This window comes from Chroicocephalus ridibundus, chromosome 3 (assembly GCF_963924245.1).
Source record: "Chroicocephalus ridibundus chromosome 3, bChrRid1.1, whole genome shotgun sequence".
Lineage (NCBI taxonomy): Eukaryota > Metazoa > Chordata > Aves > Charadriiformes > Laridae > Chroicocephalus > Chroicocephalus ridibundus.
The window spans coordinates 129,381,592-129,402,111 of record NC_086286.1 but is presented as its reverse complement, the minus strand read 5'-3'; the positions used below and the strand labels follow the sequence as shown (position 1 = coordinate 129,402,111).

Below are 20,520 nucleotides of genomic sequence, written 5' to 3'. Positions count from 1 at the left end.
ACGACAACCCCCGCCACACCCCGTGCCCCCCCGCACCACGCCGCCTCTCGCGCCCCCAACCTCGGCCCGGGCCTGACCCGCGCAGCGCCCGCCTTCCCCCGCGGGCGGCGGCGGCGCGGCGGGAACGGCTCCCGTCATGCGTGGCGGCGGCATCTCATCTGCATGGACACGCCCTCTTCCAGCAAGGCCCCGCCCCGCCCGCCCTCGCTGTTAACGGTTCGATCCCCGCTCCCGCCGGCTCGCGGCAAACGCGCAGCCGCTGCCCGGCCCCGCCGCGCCCGCAGAGCCCGCACCGCGCGGGGCCGGCGGCGGAGCCCGCGCTGCCGGGACGGGGGAAACCAGCGGCACCGCCCCGGGTGGGGACCGCGGGAAACGTCCACCCCTCGGGTCCCCGGCATGGCCCTGGGGAGACAGCGCGGGACGGCATGGCTGTGTCCCCCCAACGACACACGGACGCGTCCCCGCTCCCCCCAGGGAGAGCGGCTCTTCCTCTTTCCTCCCCGGGGAGGACGCGACACTCCAGGGGCCTCTGCGCCTCTCCCAGCCATTGCTCCATCCCCGCGTTCACGGGGTGGGTGACAACACAGCAGAGCTGCGTCTGAGCCACCGGGCTGATGGCCACACCGTGACACATCCGTGTGTCTCGGGACACGGCTGACCGTGCGCCGGCTCAACTGGCATGGAGTCACCGCTCAGCACAGCAGCCCCGGCAGTGCCACGCTCTGCCTGTCCCCACGCCCACACTGCGGCGGCTGCACCGGAGCGTTCTCTGTGTCCTCGGGGGGGTGTCAGGGTAAGGGGGCGGTAGTTCAGCTGTAAGGGACCTCCAGGGACCATCTGGTCCCACCGCCCGACCCCTTCACGGCTGACCCCACACTAACGCACGGCATTAAGGGCATCGCCCAAATGCCTCTCCAGCTCTGCCCCGCTCGGGGCATCAACCACCTCTCCAGAAGCCCGTGCCAGGGTCTGACCACCCTCTCGGTACAGAGATGCCTCGTCGTGTCCAGCCTGAGCCTCCCTGGGCGCAGCTTTGAGCCGTTCCCAGGCGCCCTGTCCCCGGGTGCCAGGAGAAGAGCTCGGCACCTCCCTCTCCACGTCCCTCCTCAGGGGGCTGCAGGGAGCCATGAGGTGGCCCCTCGGCCCCCTTCTCTCCAGCCCCGAGCCCTCGGCCGCCCCCAGAGGACGGGCCTCCCAGCCCCTCGCCAGCTACAGAAAAACTGCACCCCCCGCCGTCCCGTCACCCCCGGGGGGGACCTTATTGTAGGCGATCAAACCAGTGAGACGGGACTGTCCCTTTGTGACCCGTGTTGGCCGTCCCTGGTGGCGGCATCTGTCTCTAACTGCCCGCCAACAGCTCCCAGGCGGATCGTTGCCGTTTTCCCAGAGCTGAGGACCGTTTCGGGTCCCTGGGGCCAGTTCAGCCGCGCCGACGCCCCGAGCCCTTCCCGGGCACAGACGGGCCTCTCCCGCCGGCTCCCGGGGCTCTCGCCACCGGGACTCATGGCCACCGGCGCCACGGCCGGGACTTCCCCGACGCGCTCGCGCCGGCTGCCGCGGGAGGGGGCGGGGGGGCTGCGGTGCCGCCGTTCCGGGGTCCGGCCGCGGGGAGACGAGCCCCGGTACCGCCGAGCCGCGGCGCCCGCAGGCCGGAGCGGTCTCGGTCCGTGCCGGTGCGGGCGGGCCCGGGGCAGCGCCCCCGGCAGCAGCGCGGCGGGGCCGGAGACGCTCCGGGCGCGGGGCGTCGCTGCCCGGGACCTACCGGCCGCGCGCCGGGAGGGGGCGGGGCCTCCGTCCAGCCTGGCCCCGCCCCGCCCGCAGAGCAGCTCCGACGGGATGGGGCGGGGCCTTTCCGGAGGGGGCGTGTCCATGCAGATGAGATGCCGCCGCCACGCATGACGGGAGCCGTTCCCGCCGCGCCGCCGCCGTCCGCGGGGGAAGGCGGGCGCTGCGCGGGTCAGGCCCGGGCCGAGGTTGGGGGCGCGAGAGGCGGCGTGGTGCGGGGGGGCACGGGGTGTGGCGGGGGTTGTCGTCGTGCGGTGTGTGTGCGTGCGGCGTGGTGCGGGGGGCGTTGTGTGCGGGGCGGAGTCATACTTACCTGGCAGGGGAGACACCATGATCAGGCAGGTGGTTTTCCCAGGGCGAGGCTCATCCCCTGCACTCCGGGTGTGCTGACCCCTGCGATTTCCCCAAATGCGGGAAACTCGACTGCATAATTTGTGGTAGTGGGGGACTGCGTTCGCGCTCTCCCCTGGTTTTCTGGTCAAAGACAGATGAAAGAGCTTCCGCTGCTCCGTCACCGCAGCCGTACCATTGTCGACTTCCGTCCGGGAGCTTCCACCCCCGGCGTCGGGCAGGGCCGCGGGGTGCCGGGTGTGCGGCTCGATGGTGACGGACCTCTGGATCCATCGCAGCAGGAAATAAAACAACCTGTTCGCAGACGGCGATGTGTTTTTATTTGCCCAGTACTGCACAGTTCCGATTATTGTTTTGGACAACGTGGACCCCCCGTGGTCCCTGGCTCCTCTCTCACCTTCCTGACAGCACCACAGGGGGACACCGGGCCCGTCCCTTCCTTCCTCCTGGCTCTGGATGTTCTCTTCCCACCTCGAGGTCTGGGTCAGCCAGTGCTGAGACCGAGACAACACCGGCATCGTCCCCTCACCCGCCACCTCCGTCTCTGTCGTCATACCGGTGAGCCCCACTCGCGCCCCAGCCCCACGTTGCGTCCCGCGCCCCAGCCCCACGCTGCGTCCCGCGCCCCGCATCCCACCCTGTGCAGTGCCCGCGTTCACCGCAGCAGGTGGTGTCATGCCGTGGGGGTCTCCTGCTACCCCTCACCGTGTTTGATCTGCCTGACCCCGGCCCCACACCGCATTTGCCCCGTCCCACCCCCCCGCACTGTGCTGTTTCGGGCCGGGGCTCCCAGGGGCAGGGGCTGCTCTTCCCCTGCAGCGCGGGTGGGGGAAGGAGGCGCCCCCAGCCCCCCAGGCCGGCTCCCCAGAGCAGCTTGGAGGGTCCCACATCCCCCCCGCCGGCGCCCTGTCTCTGTGGGAGGGAGTCGGACAGATACACGGACAGGATGCTGCGGGCTTTATTCATCCCCAGCCCCCACGTAGCGAACTGGCCCCCGGGACACGCAGCCCCCCGGGACACACAGCCCCCAGAGCCCCCTGCTCAGCAGAGGCGCTGGCGCAGACCCCCCCTCCCTTCTCAGGGGGTCTTGGCTTTCCGTCGCTGGGTGCCCCAGAGCAGGAGGGACAGGGACAGGGTGATGGTTCCCAGGACCCCGCAGAAGAGCAGCACAGGGAAGGTGCCCTGCGAGGAAGCAGCAGTGAGCGGTTCTGCCCCCCAACCCCCCACGCTGCTCCGGCTGGGGGTCACTCGGTGAGGGAGGGGTCCCGTCTGGCAGACGCTCACCTCACGCAGGCACTTGTAGCCGTGGAAAGGGCTGTCGCAGAGGCACTGGATGAGGCCGGGGCCATCTGGGGCGCAGGCGGCGTTCTCAGGGCACGGCCAGGCTGGTGGAGCAGAGTGGGGGGTCACAGGGCCACACCGGGGTCGCCCCCCGCCTGCCACCCCGCCCCCAGTGCTGGGGACAGGGCGCCCCATCCCCTGCCGTACCGAGCTCCCTGGAGCCGTTGCAGGGGTTCCTCTGGCCCTGGCAGAGCCGGCTGCTCCCGCTCGTCGTCACCTCCTCCCAGGCGCTGCTCCCGCCTGGGCACTCCAGGGGCAGCGGCACCGCGCTGGGGAGCAGAGCTCAGCACTGGCACCGCGCACCAGCACCGCACCGGGGACCGGAGCTCGGCATCACACACCGGCACCACACCAGGGAGCGGAGCTCAGCACCGTCACTGTGCACCGGCACCGCACCGGGGAGCAGAGCTCGGCACCGGCACCGTGCCGTCCCCCACCCCGGTACTCACAGTTGCTGCAGGAGGGTGAAGCCCAGGAAGGAGCCGCTGGGGGGGTCTGTCAGGGGGTTCTCCGTCAGGTCCCTGCAAACACCAAATGCACACCCAGGCGCCGTCGCCCCCCACCCACAAACAGCACCAGCCCCAGCGAGGCAGGTCTTGTTGTCCCACCAGACACCCCCCCTCCAGACCCCTCTGCCTGCCCAGGGCCCGGCCCCTCGAGGGGGCACGAGGGGGCACACAGACTCACAGGACGATGGCGGCGGTGGCCTCAGCCAGCCCTGGGGGGAGGCTGCGCAGGGAGCAGTTGCTCAGGTCCAGCCTGGGAGGGGGCAGCAGTCAGGGGAGAGACGGCAGCGTGCCTGGCCCCCCACCCACCCCCTGCATTCCCCTGCCCCCCACGTGTCCTCCAACAGCTGCCCTGTGACCCCCCTGTGCCAGGCACCCCCCTGTACCCCCCCCACCCATGCGGCCCCTAACACTCTCTGCGGCCCCAGCACCCCCCAGTGCACCCCTCCCCGCCCCCATGCACCCCCCGCCCGTCCCACCCCGTACCCCAGCAGACGCTCGGGGCGGGCGCCCCGTTCCCAGCAGCAGCGCCCCTCGCCCTCGGTACCGGCCCGGGATGCGCAGAACTGGGCCACGATGGAGCCGTTCCGCAGTGGCCCCGGGCAGAGCCCACACACCTGGGTGGGGGGGAGTTGGTGGGGCATGGGCAGACCCCAGCCCCCCCGACCCGGGCACCCCCCGAGCCCCCGCACCCCTGACTCCCAGAACCCCCCGATCCAGGCACTCGCTGGCCCCCAGTCCCCCCCTGGAGCCCCCCGACCTGGGCACCTCCGACCCCCCGGCACTCCCCGACCCCCGGGCCACCCCTGTCACCCCCGGACCCCCCCCCGATCCGGGCAGCCTCAGACACCCCACCCCCCCCCGCGAGTGGGCGCTCGCTGACCCGCGGTCCCTGCGGGAGCCCCCCGACCCCCGGGCACCCCCCGGTGTCGGGCACCCCCGACCCCCCGGGAGCCCCCCCGATCCGGGCACCCTCCGACCTCCCCCCGCGACCGGGCCACTCGCTGACCCTCGGGCCGTCCCGGAGCCCCGCGACACGGACACCCCCCGATCCCCCGGCATCCCCAGACACCGCACCCCGCGATCCCGGAGCCCCCCCCCGACCCCCGGGCACCCCCCGGGCACCCCCAACTCCCCCACCCGACAGGGCACTCGCTGACCCCCGTCCCCTCCCGGGCACCCCCGGACACCCCAGCCGCTCACCGCCGCCCCGCCGGCGGCCCGGGGCGGCAGCAGCAGCAGCAGCAGCAGCGCGAAGCCGCCCATGGCCCCGCCGAGCCCCGGGCTCTTCCGGCACCGCCCCCCGGCGCCGGGGCGCCCCCTGGCGGGCTCGGCGGAGCGCACAGCCCGGCGCTGCCCGGGGGGGGCCGGGGGCCGCATCCCCCCCGGGGCGGGGGGTGCCGGGGCGCGGTGACCTGCCCGGGGCGGCGGACCGGCACGGGGCGGGGGGGGGTCGCCCGTGACGCCATCGGGGCGCGCGGGCTGAGGGCGGCGCTGCGTCATCGCGGCGCGCCGGCGGCTGTCAGGGGCGCACGCGGGCTCCGCCGCGCCGGTCGCCGCCGCCCGTGAGTGTCGCAGCGGGGCCGCCCCCGCCAAGGTCACCGACACCCGCCGGGGCGGCGGGGACCCTGAGGGACCGGAGGGCTGGGGGCAGCGGGCGCCGGGCAGGGGGCAGCGGGGCCCCTGAGGGAGCGGGGGGCCGGGGCAGCGGGGACCCTCGGAGACTGGGGGGCCGGGGACGGTGGGGACAGCGCGGGCCGGGCAGGGAGGGGACAGCAGGGACCCTGAGGAACCTGGGGGCCGGTCCCCGGGCTGGGGGCAGTAGGGACCCTTAAGGGACCGGGGGGCCGGGGGCACCGGAGACAGCGGGGACCCGGAGGGACCGGGGGACTGGAGACAGCGGGGACCCTCAGGGAATGGGGGGCCGGTCCCCGGCTGGGGACAGCGGGGACAGCAGGGCTGGGAGCGGGGTCACCGGGGACACCAGGGGACGGGGAGGTACGGCAGGGGACAGGGGAGCAGGGACACAGCCCGGGGACAGTGAGTCTGGGGGGGCTTTGGGACGGGGACATGGGGACCTCGGGGGAGGGGGCGGCAGGGCCTCAGCGGGTCACCGGGGGATGGGGACACGGGGGGACACCGGGGCTGGAGGCAGCAGCGCCCCCGAGGGGACAGGAGGGGCCCTGGGGACACCCAGGGGTGCAGGGGGGCCCCTGGCCGGGACCCCCGGGGTGCGGGGCCTTGGGCGGCGGTGCCGTCGGGGACGTGTTTAGTCTGCGCCGTGGAATGTGGCGGGGTGACCTTGGACCCTGGCCGGGAGCTGCGCGGGGACGGGAGGGGAACGGGGACGGTGCCCTCTCACCCAGTTCCCGCAGGCGCGGGGCCCGCAGCCGGTGCAGCCCCGGTGCCACGGGCAGGCCCGGGCACAGCCGCTGCCGCACGCCCCGGGCAGGCATTCCTGCAGGGATGAGGGCTGCCAGCCCGCCCCCCACCGCCACCCTGCCTCCGTGTGTGTCCCCCCGGCACGGCAGCATGCCGTCCCTGCACCCCCTGCCCCACCGGTGCCCCCCCTCCCCCGGCACTCCTGGCTCCCTGTGCCCCCCCCGTGCCCGCTGGTGCATGCGGAGGGGGGGGGTCTCTGCTCATCCCCGCTCCTGGGGCTGCCCGGCCACCCCCCTGCTCTGTGGGGCTGGAGACGGAGCCGGGGGTTGCCAGGGGGATGCCAGTGCCAGCAGTGCCAGGGTGTGCACCCCGTCCGGCTGCTGCCCGGGGGCTCTGGGGCTGGCAGTGCCCCTCCGTCCCTGGCTGTGCCAGGTGGGGGGTCACCCTGTCCACCCTCTACTTGGCTGGGTGGGGGTGCCAAACCCAACGCAATCACCCCTGGTGCCAGACAGTCCCGCCAAACCCACCACAACTGCCCCCGGTGCTGGCTGTGCTGCCAAACCCAACCCAACCAGCCCCGGTGCCGCACAGCCCCTACAGACCCCCCCTCCATCACGGACCAGGCTCCGCGGCCCGTCCATCTGCCCTCACCAGCTCCGTCCGTGGGTCTGGCAGGGCTGGGGGCTGCCGCGTGGGTGGCCATGGGGGCGGCTGCGTGGTGATGGCTGGGCTGTGCCCCCCCGGGGCAGGGGGCTGGCACCAGCACCGGGGTGGTTGTGCCAGGCTTGGCCAGGCATGGCACCAGGGGCGGCTCTGCCAGGGCTGTGTGGTGCCGGGGCAGCTGGGTTTGGTGCAGGCAAGAGCGGTGCTGCCGGGCTTTGGGGGGCTGCCCGGCACTGGGGGTGGTTGGGTTGGGTTTGGCGGCGCCGGGCCGGCTTGCCAGGCTCAGCAGGGCTGTGCGGCACCGGGGGCGGTTGTAATGGGTTTGGCAGCATAGCCAGCACCGGGGGCAGTCGTGGGTTTGGCGGGTCTGTCCGGCACCGGGGGTGGTTGGGTTGGGTTTGGTGGCACGGCCGGCACCGGGGGCAGTTGCGGTGGGTTTGGCGGGGCTGCCCGGCACCGGGGGCGGTTGTGTTGGGCTTGGTGGTGCGGGGCCGGTTTGCCGGGCTTGGCAGGGCTGTGCGGCACCAGGGGCGGTTGGGTTGGATTTGGCGGCACAGCCGGCACCGGGGGCAGTTGCGGTGGGTTTGGCGGGGCTGTCTGGCACCGGGGGTGACTGTGTTGGGTTTGGCAGGGCTGTCCGGCACCGGGGGCGGTTGTGTTGGGCTTGGCGGCGCAGGGCCGGTTTGCCGGGCTCGGTGGGGCTGGCAGGGCCTGGGTGGGACTGTTTTTACAGCCGTGGCCTCGGTGCCCTTTGGCAGAGGCACCTGTTTCCCTTGGCAGGGGCATTCCAAGGGGGGGTGTGGGTCCCTCCCGGAGGGAGGAGAAGGGTTTAAAGGCACGTTCCTCGCCCCGCCTGGCCCCCCCCCCCCGCGCCGGGTCCTTGAGGCCGAGACAGAGCAGCGAGCGAAGGTCCCGGCGGCGTCGGGCGCTGACACCCGTCCCTCCGCCCGCAGCTCCGAGTGCTGGGGAGATGCCGGCCGGGCCGCGCCGCCGGGGCTCGGCGTGCCCATGAGGCCGGCGGGGTGCAGGCGGCCGGGCAGCGGCGGCTCCGGTGGAGCAGCGGCGGGAAGAGGCGCTCGCCATGGAGTTCACCGTCATCGACTACAGCATCTTCGCCCTGCTGCTGGTGCTGTCCTCCGCCATCGGGCTCTTCTACGCGCTGAGCGGGGACCGGCAGCGCACGGTGCAGGAGTTCCTGCTGGCCAACCGCAACATGGGCTTCCTGCCCGTCGCCCTCTCCCTGCTGGCCACCTTCCAGTCGGCCGTGGCCATCCTGGGGGTGCCGGCCGAGATCTACCGCTTCGGCACTGAGTACTGGTTCCTGGGCTGCTCCTACTTCCTGGGGCTGCTCATCCCGGCCCACATCTTCATCCCCGTCTTCTACCGCCTGCGCATCACCAGCACCTATGAGGTGAGTGGGGGGGTCCCGGGCAGGGACGGGGGGGGACACGGGACATGCACAGGCTGGCGTGTGGCCCCGGGGGATGAGCTGAGGGTGCCCGGCGGGGCCATCGGCTCTGGGTCCCTCGTTGCCCCGTGCTCCACCCCGGCTTGTCCCGTCCCTGGGCAGCGCTGGCTGCCCCCGTGTGCCTGCGGCAGCGGGAGCCGAGGCACTGGGGCAGGGCTGGCTGTGCCCCCGCACCCCCCCACACCCCCGCTGCCACGGGGGGGACGCGGGGGCCGTCAGGACGGTGCCCTGAGCCCTCTCCCCCGCAGTACCTGGAGCTGCGCTTCAACAAGACGGTGCGGGTCTTCGGCACCATCACCTTCATCTTCCAGATGGTGAGTGGGGCCGGGGGGGTGGGTGTGGGGGGGTCCTGGCCGGGGGGGGGGTTGGCCGTGCACGGCTGCAGCGCTGCTCTCCCCGCAGGTCATCTACATGGGGGTGGTGCTCTACGCGCCCGCGCTGGCCCTCAACGCGGGTAAGGGACACGGGAGCTGGGGGGGGGGGGCCCGTGCTGGAGATCCCGTCCTGCCTGGGGGGGCTGCCACTCTGCACCCCCCCCGGCTCGTTAACAGCCTCTACCGCTTCCAGTGACGGGCTTTGACCTCTGGAGCGCGGTGCTCACCATAGGGCTGGTCTGCACCCTCTACACCACGCTGGTGAGTCCCAGCCCCGCCGCGCGGCCGTGGGGCACCCCGTGGGGTGCCCCCTGCCCGCCCCCCCCCCGCCCCGGGGCGGCAGTGATGGGTGACGGGCGCCGTGCCTCGGCAGGGCGGGCTGAAGGCGGTCATCTGGACAGACGTCTTCCAGACGCTGGTGATGTTCGCGGGGCAGCTGGCCGTCATCGTGGTGGGGGCCCGGCGGGTGGGCGGCATGGCCCGCGTCTGGCGCCTGGCCGAGCAGCAGGGCAAGATCTCCGGCATCGAGTGAGTCCCCCGGCACCGCCGTGCCGTCAACCCCCCCACCCCGGCACCGGGCACCCCACGCCACGCCGTGGGGAGAGGGACCCCGGCATGATGGGGGGGTGGTGGGGGGGTGGGATCCGTTCCTGCCGCCCCCTTTCCCGCGGCGTGGGAATGGCGCCGTGGTGACACGCCACCCCCCCGCCTCCGCCTCCGTCCCCTCTCTCCGCAGCCTGGACCCTGACCCCTTCCAGCGGCACACCTTCTGGACGCTGGCGCTGGGGGGGGTCTTCATGATGCTGTCGCTGTACGGGGTGAACCAGGCGCAGGTGCAGCGGTACCTCAGCGCCCGCAGCGAGCGGGAGGCCAAGCTGTGAGTGGGCGGCGGGGCCGGGACCGGGACCCGGGGAGGAGGGGGGGGGTCCCACAGACGGGACGGGCCTTGCCCCCCGCTATCCTGTCGCTCCCCATTCCCCCCCCGCCATCCTCCCCCAGCCTCTGACGCCCCCCCGGCGCCCGCAGCTCCTGCTACGCCGTCTTCCCCTGCCAGCAGATCGTCCTCTGCCTCAGCTGCCTCACCGGCCTCGTCATGTTCGCCTACGACCGGGAGCACCCGCTGGCGCCCGCGCAGCGCCCCGGATCCTCCGACCAGGTGGGTGACCGGGACCCCCCTCGCTCCGTCCTACAGCCCGCGGGGCCGGACCCCGCTCCCCCCGGACACCCCCCCCCCCCCCGCCGGCGCTGACCCCCCGCCACCGTCCCAGCTGGTGCTGTACTTCGTGATGGACGTGCTGCAGGACCTGCCGGGGCTGCCCGGGCTCTTCGTCGCCTGCCTCTTCAGCGGGTCCCTCAGGTGAGATGGGGCTGGGGGGGGGCGCTGTGGGGGGGTTCTGGCTGTGGGGGGGTCCCAGCCGAGCCCCCTCCCGCTCCCTCTCCTCCCCAGCACCATCTCCTCCGCCTTCAACTCGCTGGCCACGGTGACGATGGAGGACCTGGTGCGGCCCCACTGCCCCGGGCTGTCGGAGTCGCGGGCCACGCTGCTCTCCAAGCTGCTGGGTGAGCCGGTGGGGGGGGCACGGGGGGGGGGGAGGGGTGTCTGCTGGTGGTGGGGGGTCCCCAGCACCGCCGTGACCCCCCCCGGCTCCTCTCCCCAGCTCTTGGGTATGGATTGCTGTGCCTGGGGATGGCCTACGTCTCCTCCATGCTGGGCCCCGTGCTGCAGGTAAGGGGGGGGCACGGGGGCCCCCCCCAGCTCCGTCACCCGGCCGGTGGGTGGCGGGTGCTGAGGTCCCCATGTCCCCGCAGGCGGCCATCAGCATCTTCGGCATGGTAGGGGGCCCGCTCCTGGGGCTCTTCTGCCTGGGCATGTTCTTCCCCTGCGCCAACCCCACGGTGAGTGTCCCCCCGCCCGCCCGGGGGCTCCGACCCCGCGGGGGGGGGCAGTGATGGGGGGCCGGGGCGTCCCGAGCCCGGCCGGGGCTCAGCGCCCTCCCCGTCCCCCGGCGCAGGGTGCCGTCGTGGGGCTGCTGGCCGGCCTGGCCATGGCCTTCTGGGTGGGCATCGGCAGCCTGCTGCGCAGCATGGGGGCGGCCGGGGGGGCCCCCCCGCCCAACAGCACCGCACTCCCCGCCGTGGGCAACCTCACCACCATCCTGGCCACCACCGCGCTGGCCCCCACCACGGCCCCCCACAGGTGAGCGGGACGGGGGGGGCTGCGGGATGGGGGGGGTGCTGCTCCGTGCTCCCCCCCGCCCTCAGCCCTGACTCCCGTCTCCGTCCCCCCCCCAGCCCCACGGGGCTGGAGAAGTTTTACAGCCTGTCCTACATGTGGTACAGCGCCCACAACTCCACCACCGTCATCCTGGTGGGGCTCCTGGTCAGCCTCGTCACCGGTGAGTGCCGGGGGGGCGGCGGCGGGGGGCTGGCAGTGGGCCCCCCCTCACCCCGCTCACCCTCCGCTCTGCTCCCCCCCCCACTCCAGGCCCGACGCCGGCGGCGGCCGTGGACCCCCGCACCATCTCCCCGGTGCTGCCCCGCCTGCTGTGCTGCCTGCCCCACAAGTACCGGCAGAAGCTCTGCTGCGGGGGGGGCTTCCCCGACCAGGTGAGCGGCCCAGCCCCCAGCCCCCCGGCAGGGACACAGACACTGGGGGGGGGTCAGTGCCCCCCCCGCCCCATGCCCCTGCTGCCCCCTGCTCTGTCCCCACAGGACGCCAACCATGCGGACGCCGAGGTGAAGAGCAAGGGGGTCCCCAACGGCCTGCCCCCCCCGGGGCGGCGGGAGGAAGAGGAGGAACAGGGGTACATCCGCGCGGTGGGGGCCCCCGCCTACACCCTGCAGGAGACCTCCTTCTGAGCCCCCCCCCCCGCCGTGGGGGTCCCAGCCACCTGCCCCCCCCCCCAGGGGGCATGGGCCCCCCCCGTGGGGCACCCGGACACGGCCGGGGAGCACCAAATAACTGGGGGGGGCTGGGTGGGCTGCATCCCCCACACCGGGCTGGCCCCGAGCCCCCCACCCGGCTGCCCACACCGGGGACGCTGCCAGCCCCCCCCCCCAGGCCGGGGGGGCTCTGGGACCAGGGGTGTGGGGGCGAGTGGGAGCGGTGCCCTCTCCCCCCCCCCCAGGCTGGGACGTTGCTGGTGCCCCCTGCCTGGCCACGTGCCTTACCGCACCGCTCCGGGACGGGGGGGCCCAGACCCCCCAGGGCGCCGAGCGCCCAGACCCCCCCCAGCCCTCTGTCCCCCATCTCTGTGTTTGTCCCCCCCAATAAACGGTTCTGGAGCGCACGTGTTGGAGGAGCCCAGGACCCCCCCCTGCAGACAGCCCCCCCCCGGAGCCCGCGGGGATGTGGGACCCCCCCAGTCCCCTTGAGCCACAGGAGGCCCCCACCGGGGGACCCAGTCGAGCACAGCCGGGGGGGGGGGTGGCTGCTCCATGGCTGGGGGTTGCGGGGGGCCCCCGTTGCCCTGTCCCCCCACCCGTGGGGTGGCCGTCCCGCACCCGTGGCAGGCGATGGGTGGTCTCTGGGGGGGTCGTTTCATGGGTTTATCGCTGCGGGTGGGGCCAGGCGGCCCCCATCCCCCATGGGCAGTGTGGAGCGTGCCCCCCCCCCCGCAATCTTTGCCCCCCCGAGTGTACTCTGGGCCCTGGCCCGTGTTCTGGGGGGCATCCCCCTGCCCACCCCGTGCCCACGGAGCTGGCAGACCGCCCCCCCCCGGGCAGGATGGGGGTGCGGATCCCATCGGCACTGGCGCCCCCCCTCCCACGTCCCGGCTGCTGCGGGGGGGGCCGCGGGGTCCGGCTGCCGGCCTGCAGGGGGGATGACGGGGGACCCCAGGGTCTGAGTGCTGCGCCACCCCCTGCCGCCATCCGTCACCCCTGGCAGCTGGGGACCCCCATCCCAACGGGCGAGGACCACCGCGGGGGGGGGGGAAGGGGGGGGCAAGGGTGGGATGGGGGAGGCGGGGGGGGGATCCCGGGGCTGGGGGGTCCCGTAGGGACCCTATGTGAGGGGGGACATCCCCATATGGGGGGGGCCATCCCTATATAGGGAGGTAACGGGGGTCCGGGGACAGGGGGGGACACGCACGCCCCCCCCCCGCCGCCCCGAGGCCACGCCCCCGCGCGGCGCGGGCGCCGCGCGGGGGCGTGGCCTCAGGGCGGCGGGGGGCGTGGCTATGCTTAATGAGGCGCGGCTCTCTCCGATGGAGGCGTGGCTTGCGTTTACGGGTGCGGCGCGGTTGCGTGGTGACGCAGCGGCGCGCTGACGTGTGCGGCGCAGCCATGGCGCCGCGGCGGCCGGCCGAGCTGTACCGGGCGCCGTTCCCTCTTTACACCGTCCGCCTCCACCCGCGGCGGGCCCTTGCTATCACCGCCGGCGGCGGCGGCGCCGCCAAGACCGGCATCCGCAATGGCGTGGTGCGGTTTGGGGCGGGGGGTAAAGGCGGGCCTGTGGGGGGGTGAGGAGGCCCCGTCGGGGTGTAGGCCCCGGGGGGGTGTAGGCCCGGGGGGGGGAGCGGCGGGGAGTGGGGAGCTGTGGGGCTGGGAGGGAGCTGTGGGGCAGGGGGCGATGCTGTGGGGTAGGGTTAGGGGGAAGCTCGGGGGCTGGGGGGCACGCTGTGGGGCAGGGTTGGGGGCGAGCTGTGGGGCCAGTTGGAGGGGGAGCTGGGGGGCTGGGGGTGGGTAACTGTGGGGCCAGTTGGAGGGGGAGCTGTGGGGTAGGGTTGGGGGCAAGCGGTGGGGCCAGTTGGAGGGGGAGCTGTGGGGCTGGGGGGGACACTTGAGATAGGGTTAGGGGGCAGCCGTGGGGCTGGGAGGTAACTGTGGGGCCAGTTGGAGGAGAGCTGTAGGGCCAGTAGGGGGGGAGATGTGGGGCTGGGGGAGGTAAGTGTGGGGACAGTTGGAGGGGGGGCTGTGGGGGAGCTGTGGGGCTATTTGGGGGGGGAACTGTGGGTGTGGGTGGGACACTGTGGGGCAGGGCTCGGGAGGGAGCTGTGGGGCCAGTTGGGGGGGAGCTGTGGGGCTGGAGAGGGATGACTGTTGGGCCGGGGAGGGGGACTGGCTGTGGGGCTGGGGAGGGGGGAAACTGTGGTGCAGATGGGGGGTCAAGTGCGGCGAAGCTGTGGGGCTGGGGAGGGAGGACAGTGGGGCAGGATTAGGGGGGAGCTGTGGGGCCAGGGAGGGACGGAACTGTGGGGCTGAGATGCGGGCTAACTGTGAGTACAGGTGGGGGGAAGCTGTGGGGCTGGGGGGGGGAAGCGTGGGGCCAGAGAGTGGTGGGGAACTATGGGGCTGGGGAGAGGGGAAACTGTGGGTGTGGGTGGGGGGCTGGGTTTAGGGGGAGCTGTGGGGGGATGATTGTCAGGCCGGGTTGGGGGAGAGCTGTGGGGAACTGAGGGGACTGTGGGGCCAGGTGGGGGTGAGCTGGCTGGGGGTCAGGGGCCCTCGGAGGGGAGGGGGTGCCCAGGGTGTGGGGCAGGGGGAGGCCCAGCTTGGCATGGGGTCAGGGCAGCAGCCGGGGGAGGGGGGCCCGTGGGGCAGGGGTGCGTGGGTGGGGGGCGCGGGCTCTGAGGCCGAGCCCCCCCTTCCCCCCCTGCAGCACTTCCTGCAGCTGGAGCAGATCGGGGGGCAGCTCAGCGCCTCGCTGCTGCACTCCCACGACACCGAGACCCGCGCCACCATGACCATGGCGTTGGCCGACGACATCATCGCGGCGGGGCAGGATGCCGACTGCCACATCCTGCGCTTCAGCCTGCAGGCGCCCGAGGCCCGGCGCGGCTCCGACGGCCGCAACGGTGAGATCCGGCTCTCCCCGCTGTGACGGCCGTGGGGCAGGGCGCGGCGGGTGGGTGCTCTGTGGGGTGCTGCGGGGGTCTCCTGCCTGCCCCAGCACTGCCCCTGGCGCTGGGGAGCTGTGTCAGGGCTCCATGGCTCTGCCCCGCCGCAGGCAGTGGGGAGAAGGGGCCGCGGAGGAGGAAGGGCCCCAGCCCGACGGGGCAGGGCGACACGCAGAGCCAGAGCAGCGAGGTGACGGTGGAGAGCCTGCACAGCGTCCGCACCGACTTCAGCCCCGATGCCCTGCAGAAGGCCGTCCGCTTCAACGCCGACTGCTCCCTGCTCGTCACCGGTGGTGCCGATGGCTTCCTCCGCCTCTGGGAGGTAGGAACGGGGGCAGCCGGGGCCGGGCACCGGAGGACTTGGCAGTGCCGCATCAGCAGCACCCGTGGTTCTGTAACGCCGCGTCGTCCTGCCCCTTCCCTGGGTGCTGCCAGGGACCCCCGGCCCTGGGGCACGGCTCCGACACCCGCTCTGCCCTGGCAGTTCCCCAGCATGAAGAAGACGCTGGAGTTCAAAGCCCATGACGGGGAGATCGAAGACATCGCGCTGGGCCCGGACAACAAGGTGAGTGAGGGTCAGGCGAACGGACGGGCAGCCCCCTGGCGCCGCGGGGGGAGCCCTCCTCGGACCCCCGCGTTCCCTGCCCAGGTGGTGACAGCGGGACGGGACTTCCAGTGCTGCGTGTGGCAGCAGGACCAGCTGGTGACGGGGCTGCGCTGGAACGAGAACCTGCCCGGCATCCCCGACAAGGCGTACCGCTACCAGGCCTGCCGGTGAGGCCAGGGGGCGCGGGGCGCCGGGCCCCCATCGCCTGGAGGTGGGGGGGGCGCTGGCAGCAGGGACCGACGCAGCCCCCGCTGTCCTGGGGCAGGTTTGGGGCGGTGGAGGACAACGCCGGGGCCCTACGGCTCTACACGGTGCAGGTGCCCCACAAGCGGGAGCGTCGCCCCCCACCCTGCTACCTGACCAAGTGGGACGGGAAGAGCTTCCTTCCGCTGCTGACCCGGCCCTGCGGCACCGAGGTCGTCTCCTGCCTCTCCATCAGGTACCCTGGGGGGGACGGGTGCGGGGACGGGGGCCCACACCACCCCCCGCTCACTGTCCTCCCCCCGCAGCGACTCGGGCACCTTCCTGGGGCTGGGCACGGTGACGGGCTCCGTCGCCATCCACATCGCCTTCTCGCTGCAGGTGAGCCGGGGGGGCGGCGGGGCTCCTCGGGTGCCCCCCCACCACGGGGCCGGGCTGCCTGGGCCCACCCCCCCTCCCCGCTGTCCCGCAGAGGCTGTACTACGTGAAGGAGGCGCACGGCATCGTGGTGACGGACGTGGCCTTCGTCCCCGAGAGCCGGCGCGGGCGCGAGCTGCTGGCGGGGAACGAGGCCGCCCTGCTCAGCGTGGCCGTCGACAGCCGCTGCAAGCTGCACCTGCTGCCCAGCCGACGTGGGTGCCGGGGGGGGCTGCTGGGGGGGTCCCTGCACGTGCTGGGGGGGGGCCACAGCGCCCGTCCTCACCCCTCTCTCCCCCCCGCAGGCTCCCTTCCTGTCTGGCTGCTGCTGCTGCTCTGCGCTGGGCTCATCGTGGCCGCCATCCTGCTGCTGCAGCTCGCCTTCCCTGGCTTCCTCTAGCCCCCCAGCCCCCCCCAGCCAGGACGGACCCCCCAGGCCTGCCGCTGCCGTGCCTCGGGCCCCCCCAGCAGACTGTGAAGCAGACAAGGGACCAGCCCGGCCATGGCCGGGGAGCGGATTGGGGGGGCTGGGAGCCATTGGGGGGGGGCCCAGCCCGAGGGGACTGTGCTGGCTGCAGCGTGGGGCTGGCCCCAGGGAGGAGGGCGTCCCGCCGGCCCCCTGCCCCACGGCGACCATTAAAACCGGAGGGTGAAGGCAATGCTGTCCTGTCTGTGCTGGGGGGGCAGCTGCTCTGGGTCCCCACTGTGCCCTCCCTGCCCGGCCCATGGACACCACGGCAGCGGTGGGGGTTTACTGGGGGGTCAGGCAGGGTCCTGCCCCACAACGCCCTCCCAGGTGGTGTCCCCGAGCCCCCGGAGCATCTCCCCATGCTCGAAGATGGCAGCGCTGGCCTGGCTGAAGAGCTGCTCCATGTGGCCGGGCAGCGGCTGGTGTCCTCACCATGGGGGGGCTGTGCCTGTGACCCCCCCCTCACCGTCCCAGGGGGAGAGGGGGTTGGTGGTGGGCCCCATGGATGTGGTGGTCAAAGGCCTGGGCTGGGTAGCGCTGGTTGAACTCCCGGCTGGTGTGTGCCTGCGGGGGGGTGTCAGCCTCCCATTCAGGGACAGGGGCAGGAGTTGTGGATGCCAGTGCTTGGGGTGGGTGAGGGCTGGCTCCGGTCACAGAGTCACAGGCTGGTTTGGGTGGGAAGGGACCTTAAAGGCCACCCAGTGGCACCCCCTGCCCTGGGCAGGGACACCTCCCACCAGCCCAGGTTGCTCCAAGCCCCGTCCAACCTGGCCTTGAACCCCTCCAGGGATGGGGCAGCCACAGCTTCTCTGGGCAACCTGGGCCAGGGGCTCACCCCCCTCACACCAAAGAATTTCTTCCCAATATCTCATCTCAATCTCCCTCTTCCAGTGTAAAACCCTTCCCCCTTGTCCCATGGCTCCCCTCCCTGCTCCAGAGTCCCTCCCCAGCTTTCCTGGAGCCCCTTGAGGGACTGGCAGGGGCTGGAAGGTCTCCGCGGAGCCTTCTCTTCTCCAGGCTGAACCCCCCCAGCTCTCTCAGCCTGTCCTCCCAGCAGAGGGGCTCCAGCCCTCCCAGCATCTCCGGGGCCTCCTCTGGCCCCGCTCCAACAGCTCCGTGTCTCTCCTGTGCCGAGGCCCCAGCGCTGGAGGCAGCACTGCAGGGGGGTCTCCCCCGAGCGCAGCAGAGGGGCAGAATCCCCCCCTCGCCCTGCTGCCCACGCTGCTGGGGATGCAGCCCAGGCTGCGGGGGGGTTCTGGGCTGCCAGCGCACGGTGCCGGCTCGTGGCCGGTTTCTCCCCCCCGGCACCCCCAAGCCCTTCTCTCAGGGCTGCTCTCCATCCCTCCATCCCCAGCCTGGGCTGGCGCCGGGGGTTGCCCCGACCCGGTGCCGGTCCCCGCTGTTGCTGGCACGGAAGCTCCGGGGGCTCTGAGGTGGAGCGGGGCAGGGCTGTCCCCGCCGTGCCGGGCTGTCCCGGGGCCGGGGGTGCCGGTGCCGTTGAACCCCTGCGCGGGCGGGGCCCAACCCGGACGGGGCGGGGGCGGCCGGTGGCGGCGGCGGGGACGGGACCGGGGACGTGTCGGCGACGTGGCCCGGGGCGGGGCGGGCGGCACCGAGAGGGACCGGGACGGGAACGGGGGGTTCGGGGGGGTGCACGCACGGTGTGTGCGGTGTGAGCGGATCCCCAGAGCCCCCCGTGACCGGGCACAGCCCCCCCCACAGCCAGGAGCACCCCCCCCCCCCCCCAGCCGCCCTCGCCCGGCTGCAGCCCGAGGTGCCGGGATGAGGAACCCGCTGCTGCTGCTGCTGCTGCTGCTGCCCCCGGGGGCGCGGGCTGCCCCCAAGGCTGGGGGGCACAGGTACAGGGGGCACGGGTATGGGGGGGGCTATGGCTGGAGGGGAGCACAGGTACGGGGGGGCACGGCTATGAGGTACATGGGTATGGGGGGTATGGCTATGGGGGGGCACAGGTATGGGGGGGCACAGGTACAGGGGGGCACGGCTATGAGGTACGGGGGTATGGGGGGGTATGGCTACGGGGGGGCACAGGTACGGGGGGGCACGGCTATGAGGTACGGGGGTATGTGGGGTATGGCTATGGGGGGGGCACAGGTATGGGGGGGCACGGCTATGAGGTACATGGGTATGGGGGGTATGGCTACGGGGGGGCACAGGTACGGGGGGGCACGGCTATGAGGTACGGGGGTATGTGGGGTATGGCTATGGGGGGGCACAGGTACGGGGGGGCACGGCTATGAGGTACATGGGTATGGGGGGGCACAGGTATGGGGGGGGCACAGGTACGGGGGGGCACGGCTATGAGGTACATGGGTATGGGGGGGCACAGGTATGGAGGGGGCACAGGTACGGGGGGGCACGGCTATGAGGTACATGGGTATGGGGGGTATGGCTATGGGGGGGCACAGGTACGGGGGGTATGGGTATAGGGGGCACAGGTACCTGGGAGCACGGGTATGGGGTGGTGCATGTATGGGGGGGCGCATGGCTATGGGGGGTGCAGCTGTGGTTTGGCTGCCCGGGCACGGGGGGGTGCAGGGGCACGGGGGGGTGCGGGGGGGTGCAGGGGTCGGGGGGTGCACGCTCAAGGCCGGGGCATGGCCAGGGCACAGGGGGGCACACGGGGCTGCGGGGGTCGCAGGCGGAGGGGACGCTGTGTGGGGCACTGCGGGGACGCCAGACCAGACCGGGTCGGGCAGCCCCCCCCAGGGGCAGGGTAACCCCCCCTCCCCTGGCCAGGCCTGAGCCCCCCGCGGCCCCGGGACTGGATCCTGATCCCGACCCACTGAGCCTGGAGCTGCCCCCGCTGCCGTGAGTCCATGTCCCTCGGGAGCTGCAAACTGGGGAGTCACCCAGCGAGGGCGGGGGGCAGATGGGGACGGAGGGCACGGGCAGGGCTAGCTGGTTGTGGGGCAAGGCGGTCCTGGGGGCAGCTATAGGGCGGAGCAGCCATGGGGCTGGCTGTGGGACAGGCTGGAATGGAGCAGCCCTGGGGCTGGCTGTGGGGCAGAGCAGCCCTGGGGGCTGTCAGTGGGGCAGGCTGTGGGATGGAGCAGCTCTGGGGCAGGCTGTGGGGCCGCGGGGCGGGCCGTGGGGGTGCCCACCCCATGCCGCTGCCCCCAGGCTGCTGCGGAGCGCGGTGCGGAGCCTGGGGCCGCCGTCGCGGGACGCGGAGTCCCTGTCGCGGGAGCAGGGTAAGGACCCGCCGCGGGGGCCGGGGCGGGGGGGGACACACCGGGGGCAGGGACGGGACCCCAGCCCCACGGCGGCCGTGCCCCACAGCCCTGCTCTACCTCTTCGCGCTGCACGACCACGACCGCAGCGGGCGGCTGGACGGGCTGGAGCTGCTGGAGCTGCTGGGCGCCGTGCTGGCGCGGCGGGACGGGGGGCGGCCCGACCCCCAGGCGGTAGGTCCCGCGGGGACGGGCCCCCGCACCCCGCCGAGCCCCCCCCACCCCACCCCGGGCCGGGCCCTTACCCGCGGTGCGTGTCCCCCCACGTCCCGTCCCCGCAGGTGGCCGCGCTGGTGGACCGGACCCTGGAGCGGCAGGACCTGAGCGGGGACGGGCTGCTCGACCCCCCCGAGCTGCTGCTGCTCCCGCCCGGCCGGGACCGGCCGCCCCCGGGGCCGCCTCTCCCGCAGCAGCCCGGGGAACCCGGGGGGGGCGGCAGCCTGGCGGAGGGGCAGGGGCTGCCCGGCGGCGGTGCCCACCCGGAGGGTGAAGCCGTGGAGGTGGAAGGAACCCCCCAGGCTGAAGGCCCTGGCGGTGAAGTCCCCAGAGCTGAAGCCCCCGAGGCTGAAGCCATCGAGGCAGAGGAAGCCCCCGAGATCGAAGCCCCCGGGACCGAAGCCCCCGAGGGGGAGGCAGCCCCAGTTTGGGGGGACTCCGGGGAGGAGTAGGCAGTGGGGGGGCTGTGCCGGACCCACGGCGGCTCTGGGGTGTGATGCCCCGGCTGCTCCTTGCCCCGCTCATCCATGTGCCCCCCATCCTGTGTCGGGGCTGGGAGGGATCGGGGGGGGTGTGGGGGTGTGTGTGGTGTCCTGGATTTTGCTGTCACCCCCCCGTAACGCGTTGGGATGGAGAAATACAGGTGCTG

The 20,520-nt window shown here is 73.6% G+C and overlaps 5 protein-coding genes and 1 non-coding gene across 11 annotated transcripts; 4 read left to right on the top strand and 2 right to left on the bottom strand.

Annotated features, from left to right (window-relative positions):
* Positions 1 to 134: 134 nt before the first annotated feature.
* On the bottom strand, positions 135 to 2,813 carry LOC134513767 (uncharacterized). Its single transcript, XM_063330933.1, has 4 exons — positions 2,774 to 2,813; positions 2,534 to 2,660; positions 1,834 to 2,430; positions 135 to 402 (listed from the first exon to the last, which is right to left on the bottom strand). Exons 1-4 carry the CDS (start codon positions 2,811 to 2,813, stop codon positions 135 to 137), a joined length of 1,032 nt encoding a protein of 343 aa, XP_063187003.1.
* On the top strand, positions 2,091 to 2,254 carry LOC134514014 (U1 spliceosomal RNA). The gene has a single exon (XR_010070601.1). It is a non-coding gene; the product is annotated as a U1 spliceosomal RNA (small nuclear RNA).
* On the top strand, positions 2,558 to 12,154 carry SLC5A6 (solute carrier family 5 member 6). Of its 5 annotated transcripts, none has more exons than XM_063330848.1 (16): positions 2,558 to 2,694; positions 7,982 to 8,439; positions 8,745 to 8,810; positions 8,899 to 8,950; positions 9,064 to 9,131; positions 9,244 to 9,398; positions 9,607 to 9,747; positions 9,897 to 10,026; positions 10,139 to 10,227; positions 10,318 to 10,430; positions 10,529 to 10,596; positions 10,680 to 10,766; positions 10,883 to 11,067; positions 11,163 to 11,266; positions 11,356 to 11,477; positions 11,583 to 12,154. In XM_063330848.1, exons 2-16 carry the CDS (start codon positions 8,110 to 8,112, stop codon positions 11,727 to 11,729), a joined length of 1,857 nt encoding a protein of 618 aa, XP_063186918.1. In that variant the 5' UTR covers positions 2,558 to 2,694; positions 7,982 to 8,109; the 3' UTR covers positions 11,730 to 12,154. The 5 variants fall into 5 exon arrangements, with proteins under 5 accessions (XP_063186918.1, XP_063186917.1, XP_063186916.1 ...); XM_063330847.1 differs by lacking the exon at positions 2,558 to 2,694 and adding an exon at positions 5,441 to 5,548; XM_063330846.1 differs by lacking the exon at positions 2,558 to 2,694 and adding an exon at positions 5,484 to 5,548 and having other exon boundaries at positions 7,787 to 8,439.
* Positions 2,904 to 5,501, bottom strand: ATRAID (all-trans retinoic acid induced differentiation factor). 2 transcript variants are annotated; one of them, XM_063330851.1, is made up of 7 exons: positions 5,187 to 5,501; positions 4,470 to 4,600; positions 4,165 to 4,236; positions 3,927 to 3,998; positions 3,625 to 3,746; positions 3,421 to 3,521; positions 2,927 to 3,318 (listed from the first exon to the last, which is right to left on the bottom strand). In XM_063330851.1, the coding sequence occupies exons 1-7, from the start codon at positions 5,484 to 5,486 to the stop codon at positions 3,214 to 3,216; spliced, it is 903 nt and encodes a 300-aa protein (XP_063186921.1). In that variant the 5' UTR covers positions 5,487 to 5,501; the 3' UTR covers positions 2,927 to 3,213. The 2 variants fall into 2 exon arrangements, with proteins under 2 accessions (XP_063186922.1, XP_063186921.1); XM_063330852.1 differs by lacking the exon at positions 4,470 to 4,600 and having other exon boundaries at positions 2,904 to 3,318; positions 5,187 to 5,467.
* Positions 12,155 to 13,104: 950 nt separating the features above from the next.
* On the top strand, positions 13,105 to 16,482 carry PREB (prolactin regulatory element binding). The gene is made up of 9 exons (XM_063330832.1): positions 13,105 to 13,292; positions 14,473 to 14,668; positions 14,821 to 15,032; positions 15,195 to 15,275; positions 15,360 to 15,484; positions 15,583 to 15,756; positions 15,827 to 15,899; positions 15,991 to 16,150; positions 16,241 to 16,482. Exons 1-9 carry the CDS (start codon positions 13,158 to 13,160, stop codon positions 16,333 to 16,335), a joined length of 1,251 nt encoding a protein of 416 aa, XP_063186902.1. The 5' UTR covers positions 13,105 to 13,157; the 3' UTR covers positions 16,336 to 16,482.
* Positions 16,483 to 17,524: 1,042 nt separating this feature from the next.
* Positions 17,525 to 20,467, top strand: CGREF1 (cell growth regulator with EF-hand domain 1). The gene is made up of 5 exons (XM_063330825.1): positions 17,525 to 18,263; positions 19,162 to 19,233; positions 19,546 to 19,616; positions 19,705 to 19,829; positions 19,937 to 20,467. Exons 1-5 carry the CDS (start codon positions 17,635 to 17,637, stop codon positions 20,321 to 20,323), a joined length of 1,284 nt encoding a protein of 427 aa, XP_063186895.1. The 5' UTR covers positions 17,525 to 17,634; the 3' UTR covers positions 20,324 to 20,467.
* The last annotated feature ends 53 nt before the right edge of the window (positions 20,468 to 20,520 follow it).